The following is a 9,288-nucleotide window of genomic DNA, read 5'->3' as shown; positions in this document are numbered from 1 at the left end:
AATCTTTGAACCTGGGATGTTAAAATCTCATAAATTTCATCTTCAGTTCCTCCGAAAGAGAAACTCAGGTCCAACTCTTGTAATCTTTGAACCTGGGATGTTCAAATCTGATAAATTTCATCTCCAGTTCCTCTGAACGAGAAATTCAGGTCCAACTCTTGTAATATTTGAACTTGGGATGTTCGAATCTGATAAATTTCATCTTCAGTTCACCCGAATGAGAAACTCAGGTTCAACTATAGTAATTTTTGAACCTGGGATTTTCGAATCTGATAAATTTCATCTTCAGTTCCTCCGAATGAGAAACTCAGGTCCAACTATATTAATCTTTGAACCTGAGATGTTCGAATCTGATAAATTTCATCTTCAGTTCATCCGAATGAGAAACTCAGGTCAAACTCTTGTAATCTTTGAACCTGGGAATTAGAACCTCGGATCTGTCTCTAGCAATCTGTCAACCTGAGTTTGTAAATTCTGATATTCTACATCTTTAGTTCATTGAAATGGGAACTTGAAGTCTATCTCTAATAATTTGGTAAGATGATGTCGTAAAATCAAGGAAAAAGACGACTTCCGATTTTACGAGATTCATTTCTCATTCTTTCGATTTATTTTCGTTCTTATACATTGTTCTAATTTGCATCTAATTGGAGGTGAACTTTCAATTTCTCAAGATTAATTTCTCATTTTCCGGATCCATATTCATTCTTGTACAGTATTTTTTGGATTTAGTGTTATGCGTCATAATAAATGTAATTTCGTAAGATGATGTCACATGGTTCGGTAAGTGATAAGTGATAAATTGCACCACCTAATTTAAAACAAGGAGAGCCGTTCGATGAACGTGTTTGTGACACGTGGTAAGAAGTTAACCATTTGATCTTCTGAAACCAATCAGATGGGTGTCGAAGACACTAGTCATCCAGCTCTACTGCACTGTAACAATGGGTTTCTGTTTATTGTTAGAAGAGAGAGAAAATGAAAACTAAAATCAAAAACCTAAGGGCCTGTTTGGTAGTGTTTTCCAAAACAGTTTTCACTTTTCAAAAACAGGGAAAACAGAAAACGATGGGAAAACGTGTTTGGTAGCAGTTTTTCTAAAAACGTTTTTTACCCGTTTTTTGTTTTTGAAAACACCTAAAACGAGTTTTCCTCGTTTTCATTTTTTCCTTCTTCTCCTTCAGAAACGAGCGGAGAATTTCCCAGAGGAGGCTATGATTTTGTTTCGATTTCTTTTAGGCTATTAGTGAATCTCCCTTTGTAGTAATCGGGTGTATGATTTGAAGCAGATGGGTTGATTGATTTGGTATCAAGTTCTAGGGTTTGCAGCAATTTTTAGGTATGAATATCTATTTCAATTTCTGGGTTGCATGTATGATTTCTTTTCGATTTCTCTACGATTATTAGCTAATCTCTTTTTGGACTAATGGGTATATGATTTGAAACAAATGTATTGATTGATTTGGTATACGGTTATTAGAAACCACCATTCCTGCATCTTTTAATTGTTTATATGTTACTGCAGATTCGATTCATATTGTTGCATATCTGGGCAGTTACAATGCTCCTAATCTAGAATGTAATGATTCTGTAAGACATATTTTTAGTCATATTCCATAAATAAAAGTCTATGTTACATGCTCAGGGTTCTAGAATGTAATGATTCTGTAGGATTGTACAAGCATATTCATTCGAATGAAGCTTAACTCTCAATTTTCTAAGGGGTTCTTATACCATAATGATGCCATCGAAATTATTATCATTCAAGTCAACTTATAATGCTAGAGTAATGCAAATATCTTGTGCTAACAAGGGCATAGGCCTATGGGCATCCATTTGTCTGTAAACAGTTTTTATAACGCTAATGTAGTTTAAAACTAACATACTTTTGTGTTGTACGCCAATTGATGCTAGAGTTTGTTCTTGGTGATTATACATTCCAAGCAAAGGTTAGTTTATAACCGTTCCAATCCATCACCATGCTCTGCCATGCGTATAATGCGCATAACTGATTTACAACCGTCAGCCTAGACCATTCTCGCATCATCATGTAAAATCCTTATGTAATAAGCACACACGTAAAATCCTCCTGCACGCACACTTGCAGATTTTAACCGTCTTAAACTCACTGTATTTGATGAGTAACCAAGAAATTTCCTTATTAATTTTTATTCTGTGATTTTGCATACCTGTGAGCTTTAAGTTCTGTGATTTTGCATACCTGTGAGCTTTAAGTTTTATACAGTATGTATTCTGTAGAAAAAAATATGGCTTATCTATCAAGTGATGATAACGTAGATGATATCCGCACATGGCCACAGTATATTGTGGATTACTTTGTTCAATTGGTTCATGATGAAGCCAAAAATGGGTTACAAACCACTACATTGGAGAAGAAGAAATGGGGAGAAATAGATAATGCTCTCTTTGCTAAGTTTGGTAAGAGATACAACATTCCTAAGTTGAAAGCTAAATTCAATCGACTGCGTATAAAGCATAGGGAATTTGCAAGGTTAGTGAGTGATACCGGTATGGGTTGGGATCCAGTTGCAAACATGGCCACTGCAAGTGATGATGCTTGGAAGCGTTACCTGAAGGTATGCTCATAAATGTTTACACTAAGATATTTACTTGTACATAATGTAGGTCAAGAGTATAATGCATGTGTAACATTCCCAAATGCAGAAATATCCTGGTGCAAAATCCTTCCGTAAAAAGGGGTTAGACAATTATTATATGCTTGGGGAGATATTTAATAGCACAACAACATCTGGAAGCATGTCTAATGCACCAACACGGTCTCCTCCTGACTCAGACACCGAAAGAAACTTGGAAACAGAGTTCATTGGCAAAGGGGTACATGTAGAACCTGCTAGCTCTGGAGACACGAGTCACCCTTCATCACACACAAAGTCAAACATACAGCGACGTGCTTTAAAACTTCCTATTGATCTCCCTCAGCGAAAGGCGACTAAATCATCAAGGTTTGATGATGCACTTGTAGCATGGACTGAAAATCTTAAAGCTAAAGCTGAAGTAACAAAAGCGAAGGCTGAACGTAAAAAAGATAAGGAAGTAACATCTCCTCTTTGTACCAGCACCGAGATATCATCTATTGAAGATTGTATGGATATATTGGACAACATGGAAGGAGTGGAAGATGATGTATATCTCAAAGCCATTGACAAGTTCAGAAACCCTGACTATAGGAGAATTTTTAAGAAAATGAAAGAATCAAGGAGAATTATGTGGCTTAAGAGTTTGTAATATGTTTTTTTTTTAGAATCTGATCTCGGTTAAGGGTTGTTGAGTGTTGTGATTTAGAACTTGAAGTTACACTGTGACACAATATTTATGTTAATGTGAGCTTGGTTTTATGTGATTTGATTTTTTTGATAGTAATTAGTAATGGGTTTATGTTGATATAAAGTTGCTTGTTTATTGTTATTTATTGTGCTTGTAATAACAGTATGTATTTGCTTTGTGTAGGGACTGTACCAAAGGGAGTATTTGGAAGATATTTGGTTGTTAACTGGCATATCAAAAAGTTCCAGGTATGTAGCTTTACTTTTCCATTGTTCCAGCTTAAACCTATGAATAAAATATTCTTCATTCGCCACTGCACATCATCAGGACAAGTGTAGGATGAATAGAAAATCCAAGTACTGGTCAAGAAAGCACAATAATTGACATTGATGTTAGCACAACGAATATTGAGCTGATGAATAATGTTAGAGATGACATAGCAGGGATAATGTGGATTTATCATCAACGCCGACATCACCACCAACGCCTTTAGCTTATACAAATATGTAAAATTGTTGTTATGTGTAAAACATTTGTGCAAGCTCATAACTACTTTTTGAATTGTTAATTTTAACATACAACTAATTTTGAAAAATATGTTTTTGAAAACAGCCATACCAAACAGCTTTTAGAAAATGAAAACAATGAAAAAGGGTGTGTTTTAAAAACAGTAGAAAACTGTTTTTGAAAATGCTACCAAACATGCTCTAAATCTTAATCCTTATCCGCCTCCCTCACCCCATCTTCTCCTCCTTCGACTGAAACCCTAACACGCTCACCCCATCTTCTTTTCTTTCTACTGAAACCCTAACACACTAAATCGAAGTAGAGTTATTACTCTCGATCTACTTCATAACCAAACCTTGAGTTTTCAGAATCAAGGAGGAGGAGGAAATAACCCCATAGCTTCAACCTTACCAGAACGCTGCTCTTTTCTCCATCTTCTTCATCTCCCTCCTCCAAATCAGAGAAACAAAACCGTAATCCATATACCGATAAATCAATACTCTAATTTCATTGGAAATTTATTTTAATGGAACCCAGTAAATCTCAAGTTCTCTTAAGATTTGGATTGAAATTAGAGTTTTGATTTGGGGGTTTTGTTAGGGTTTCTTTTGATTTCATGGAAAATACGTTTGGTTTGATTTTCTAAACAAGAGCAGAGACTGAAACCCTATAGAGAAACCCATAACTGCTATTTTTTCCTTCTCTTTTCTCTTCAACCTTGACACCAATTTCTTTCCCGTCACCCGTTTACCTTCATCTACTTTCGAGCAGCAATAGTGATTCAGCCAAATACATCAGTATTGGCCAGAAAGAGTAAAAAAGACATTTCCAGAAGAAAATCATAAGAATTTACACCATGCGATTTTTTTTTTAATACGGTTCAGTTCAAAATTAATCAGTACCTGGAGAAATTAGTGATTATTACTGAATTAGGTGTGGATCATTCTTATATTTCCTACTTAAATTTCAGTTTTTTCATGAATTTTAGCAAAATTGAAAACTTAGGGTTTCATAAATTTGGGGATTTTATTGGGGGTTTTAGATATGAATAATTGTGTTGAAATTGAATAATTGATACTCTGATATGAATTGGGTTTTCTTTCAAATCAAGTTTTATCACTCTAATTTGTGTTTAATGGATTTTTAATTTTCTTTCTTTCATGGAGGGGTTTGAATATGAGGGATTATTAAAATTTTTTAATTTTTAATAATAGAAGATGGGTTCTGCTGATGGTTGTTATTGACAAAAAATCAATGGAGGGGTTTGAATATGATGCCATATTCTTGAAGCTGCAGCTGGGAATGTTAAGGAATCAGTAATGATCAATGATATGGGTTTTACTGTGGTTGCACATGGGTCTGAGACAATTGATAAGAAAATGGAAGATGACATGGATTTATGATATTTTTTAGTTTGTTTTGCTTCCGAAAGAAATTTGTTGAGAAGGTGTTTTGTGATGTGTATTTGTAATGGAGAAACTGTAGCTGCAGGGATGGATGGCAGACAAGAGGTAATTAAAAACTTCAAAATTCGCTTTGGTTTCACTATACAGGTTTAAGAACACAATCAGTAGGATGATGTTTGTCCAAGTAGCATATGCTTCATCGTGTTTCTATTTTCCTATGTTTAGGTAAAGTTGGGGTTTGTAATGTATTTTCTCTATTTTCAATGTTTAAGGTAGGGTTTGATCTTTTCGATAGGGTCTTAAGTATCATTTTTTTTTGTAGCAATCAGTTGAAGAAGATTCAACATCTTCACTACCATTTGTTGAAGCATCTCAGGTATAACTTCTCCCTCATCTTTCAATTTTTTGTTAACAAAGTTATAGAAGTCAATTTGTTTTACTCTTGTGTTAATGAAGCAATTAGATCCAGATTTTTTTTAAGTTTCAGGGTTTTTATTTATATTATGTACGGTGATGGTTTGGAAGTTTTTATATAATTTTATGGGTTTCTAAATGATTCTGATGTTGGGTTTATAAATTGTTGTTCAGGATAATTGTATTGGAGATCTTGAGGATTCTAAGTGAAACAGCAGAATTTATAATGCTGTCTTATGAGTGTAGATCTTTGTGTTTAATGCTTATTGTTTTCTAGAATGATGTAGGAATTCAGGATATAAATTCATGGTCTTATTGTTTTGTGTATTTATGTGTACCCACAGCTAGCTGCTTGCATGATCCATGATTTCGACTTTGCTATTTCATGCCCAAAAGACTAACTTACTTTGTTAAGCAGAGCGGCCTTTGAAGGTAGCTACTTGTGGTCAATTTATTAACATCTGATCAACAGAATGTGGCACCCTATCCTGTAAACAGGACTATCTTTTGGCATATATGTTTAATCGATATGAATTATTTGTATGAGTAACTTTTAGCGCATTTGAATTTTGGTTTATTGTTCCTGTGCTTAATTGATATGAAGCAAGGACTTCCGTTCTAAGTGCTATATATTTTATAGGGAAGAGCTTAAGTTATGAGACGATGAAAGAATTTTATGATAACATCCCTGCTCGTGCTTTCTATAATTTCCAGGTATTTGCTTGGACTAATCTGTGTGCTTCGCGGTTACGCTTTACTGGCAAGGCTTAATCATGATCGTTACTTTGTTTGTGTTTCTACAGTTTTTTTCTTCAGGCCATTGCGAGTATTTTGGCTGTGGCTGTTTGAACATAATCTAACTGGCACCCGGTCCTTTATTTTTTTGTTCAAGCAGTTCTCGAAACAACAAATCAGTAGAGAGGGTTCCTCTTCCTCCACCACTTTATAGTGCAGCAGCGGCAAATTCCTCCTGTACTAAACCCAGTCCCAGTCCTTCTAGCAGTTTCAAGCAAAGTTCACCACCCTATTCTGGACCTAAACCATCTGTTGGCACAGCTCCGCCTGCAAGTTTTTCTGATTTTTATAATAAGGTATGAAGATGATTTGGTTTGTACTTACTCTTATCTTAGTTGAAGTAATGATTCAATGGTAGTACAAAGGAAATAAAAAGGTTCCACCACCTCTTTTAGCGGCTAATAGCAGAGGGTTTAGGAAGCGGTCGGAAGTTGATATATTCTGTCAGATAACTTGTATAGTTAAGTTTTTTTTTTCTTTTTTCCTTTCAGGAAGTATAGTGACAAACTTGAACATCCAATGTATTTTCCCAACTTCCCTGATATGAATTTTACGAGCTTCAAGCAAGTGAGTGCAGTTACAAATAGAGATGTAACTATTATTTGTGTGAATTAATAATGTAGGCATTTCAACTTACTTTTTTGAATGATATCCTACTGTTTTGAAGGGAGTTTATGAGTGTATATCTGCTGTTTAACTATAATTTACAATAGATACTGATAAGAGCTGTTTGGATGGAGGTTTATAGTGAGCCACATGGCTTTGGATTTGTGAAGTTTCATGGCGCGGAAGATGCTACTGAAGCGAAGGAACATTCTAGATCACCTTTGCCGCCCAGGCGCAGTTCAAGGTATTCAAGATCAGCTTCACCGGCCACCCACAGTTCAAAGTATTCAAGATCACCTTCACCAGCCAGGCACAGTTCACCCTCTCACCTTCACCAGCCAGGTGCAGTTCAACGTATTCTATCACCTTCACTAATCAGGCATGACTCTGTGAATTCGCCCTCGCCTTCACCAGCCAACCATGATTCTAGGAATTCGACCTCGCCATCACCAGCCAAGGGATGACTCAAGGTATTCACGATAGCCTTCACCAATCAAGCATGGCTCGAGCCGTTCACAACTGTCTTCACCAGTCGGGTATTATTCAAACTCAAATTTACTCTAGACTTTAACATGCACCATCTGATCTCTCTTTCTTCATTTCTGAATTAGTGAATCTGCATTCATTGAAGCTAGCTGATTTTTATTTCTTGTATCCGTCACAGGTTGGCCGTTGGTGTTCAAGCACCGAAAATGCAAAATTGGTTTCTTGGGGGCATACAATGAAGATATTTCTTTGCTGGGAAACGATAATAAGATGACAGCTGTGGCCTGTAGCCCAGAACTCCGACGAGGTTCCGGTCACCATTTTTTTTTATTTTAATGCAACTAAGATTATCACGAAATAACTGGATCAATTTTTGAAAACTGTGACTAAATAAAGACACGTGTTTTCTTTAGAATTGTTGCAAACATTGATTTAACAAATATAAACGTTACATAAAGTTTGAGTTTTGTGACACGTGGCATCTTAGTGATTGTTGCAAACAAGAGTACACTTTTAAGCGTTACAGTAACTGTGGCTACTGAGACACGTGTCATACAAATATTTATTACAAGCAATAGGTAACAGTTATAGGTTGTTACTGTAGCCGTCACAAAAAGGGAAACGTGTCCTCTACTGAATCGTTGCGAAATTCACGCAGACCTAAAACTGTTGGAATTATTGTGACAAATTAGACACATGTTGCCACCTTAAATTAGGTCAATCGTTGTTGTTTAATTGTGTAATGGTTATTAAGTGTGACTGTAATCAATTTTTTTTACAGTAAAACTGTTACAAAAACGATAACAATTTTCACGGCATTTCTGTAACGGCGTATATGTGTTACAAATTTAAAAAATAACAGAAATACCCTGTGACAAAAGCCTGGATTTGGCGTAGTGTTTGTCAACCGCACCCAAACGTGTACATTGTTGGTTCAACAATAGTCTACCCAAAGAGGTTAACCATATAATGATTCATACCAACCATGTTCTTCTTCACCATAACTAGTTCAATTGTCTCAAATGAACTAGTTAAGAGAGTTGTTCAATTGCAAGGAAATCTTATGTAACTACACAAGACATAATTGAAACAAAGATGATTTGATTCACTCGAATCGGTTCATGAACTTTAATAGCCACGGTTTGCAAATGCATTCCTTAGACTTTTAAGATTAAGTTCAGAAATCATCTTTAGATATATAACCTTCTCAAGTTCGCAGACTAGGTTCGCGGACGCAAGACACCGGATAGAGTTTACAAACTCCAGCAAAAATTCTCGTTTTTGAGAACTACGCCGGTTCGCGGACTGGGTTCGCGGACTTGGCTCACGCAAGTAGTTTGTCAACTCCAGCAGAAATTCTCTGGTTTGAGAACTTCGGCAGTTCGCGGACTGAGTTCGCAGACTTGGCACTTGCCATACTTCCAGTTCTCTTGATCAACAAAGTTCGAAAACTTCGGTTCAAGGAATTCATTGGTTACGTAATCTAAACTCTCATTCCAATCATTGAAACATTCTTAGAGGACGTTATATAGTTGTTACACTATTTCTCGTCAAAGCAATTTTCAAAGTGATTGAAACATTCATGACTTTCGTCACTAGGTAAAGATAAACTTGGTCGAAGCGAAAAGCTTACCAACACATATTTCGAGATATAGATAGGCGAGGTATACTCGGCTCGAAATACTAAATGTGTATGATCTAGTCTATATATAGCATACGACTTTTGTCTCAAGGAGTAGGAGATAGAATAGATAGACTTTTGAGTGAC

At 35.9% G+C, this 9,288-nt stretch overlaps 2 protein-coding genes across 19 annotated transcripts; both read left to right on the top strand.

Moving 5' to 3' along the window:
* The first annotated feature begins 2,267 nt into the window (after positions 1–2,267).
* On the top strand, positions 2,268–3,267 carry LOC113315909 (L10-interacting MYB domain-containing protein-like). Its single transcript, XM_026564153.1, has 2 exons — positions 2,268–2,597; positions 2,686–3,267. Exons 1-2 carry the CDS (start codon positions 2,268–2,270, stop codon positions 3,265–3,267), a joined length of 912 nt encoding a protein of 303 aa, XP_026419938.1.
* A 758-nt stretch (positions 3,268–4,025) lies between these two features.
* LOC113317569 (flocculation protein FLO11-like) lies at positions 4,026–7,992 on the top strand. 18 transcript variants are annotated; one of them, XR_003343659.1, is made up of 8 exons: positions 4,026–5,444; positions 5,542–5,595; positions 5,978–6,065; positions 6,274–6,347; positions 6,529–6,724; positions 6,920–6,995; positions 7,177–7,570; positions 7,699–7,992. XR_003343659.1 is itself a non-coding variant. In XM_026565730.1 (6 exons), exons 2-5 carry the CDS (start codon positions 5,389–5,391, stop codon positions 7,496–7,498), a joined length of 636 nt encoding a protein of 211 aa, XP_026421515.1. In that variant the 5' UTR covers positions 4,026–4,746; positions 5,028–5,388; the 3' UTR covers positions 7,499–7,570; positions 7,699–7,992. The 18 variants fall into 18 exon arrangements, 3 of the variants coding, with proteins under 3 accessions (XP_026421515.1, XP_026421517.1, XP_026421514.1); XR_003343663.1 differs by lacking the exon at positions 5,978–6,065 and having other exon boundaries at positions 4,026–5,324; XR_003343662.1 differs by having other exon boundaries at positions 4,026–5,324; positions 5,978–6,347.
* Positions 7,993–9,288: the final 1,296 nt, after the last annotated feature.

The sequence above is a fragment of the Papaver somniferum genome, chromosome 10 (assembly GCF_003573695.1).
Source record: "Papaver somniferum cultivar HN1 chromosome 10, ASM357369v1, whole genome shotgun sequence".
Taxonomy (NCBI): Eukaryota; Viridiplantae; Streptophyta; class Magnoliopsida; order Ranunculales; family Papaveraceae; genus Papaver; species Papaver somniferum.
The sequence above is the reverse complement of the archived record's forward strand: the minus strand, read 5'-3'. Positions and strand labels throughout refer to the sequence as shown.

What these genes read in the sequence shown, in the direction of transcription:
- LOC113315909 (XM_026564153.1), top strand. Translation starts at nt 2,268, where the DNA reads ATGGCTTATCTATCAAGTGATGATAACGTAGATGATATCCGCACATGG. An exon ending in CTTGGAAGCGTTACCTGAAG is followed by an intron (nt 2,598 to 2,685) that starts GTATGCTCATAA and finishes TCCCAAATGCAG; the next exon opens with AAATATCCTGGTGCAAAATC.
- LOC113317569 (XM_026565730.1), top strand. Translation starts at nt 5,389, where the DNA reads ATGATGTTTGTCCAAGTAGCATATGCTTCATCGTGTTTCTATTTTCCT. An exon ending in TTCTATTTTCCTATGTTTAG is followed by an intron (nt 5,445 to 5,541) that starts GTAAAGTTGGGG and finishes TTTTTTTTGTAG; the next exon opens with CAATCAGTTGAAGAAGATTC. An exon ending in CATTTGTTGAAGCATCTCAG is followed by an intron (nt 5,596 to 6,528) that starts GTATAACTTCTC and finishes TTGTTCAAGCAG; the next exon opens with TTCTCGAAACAACAAATCAG.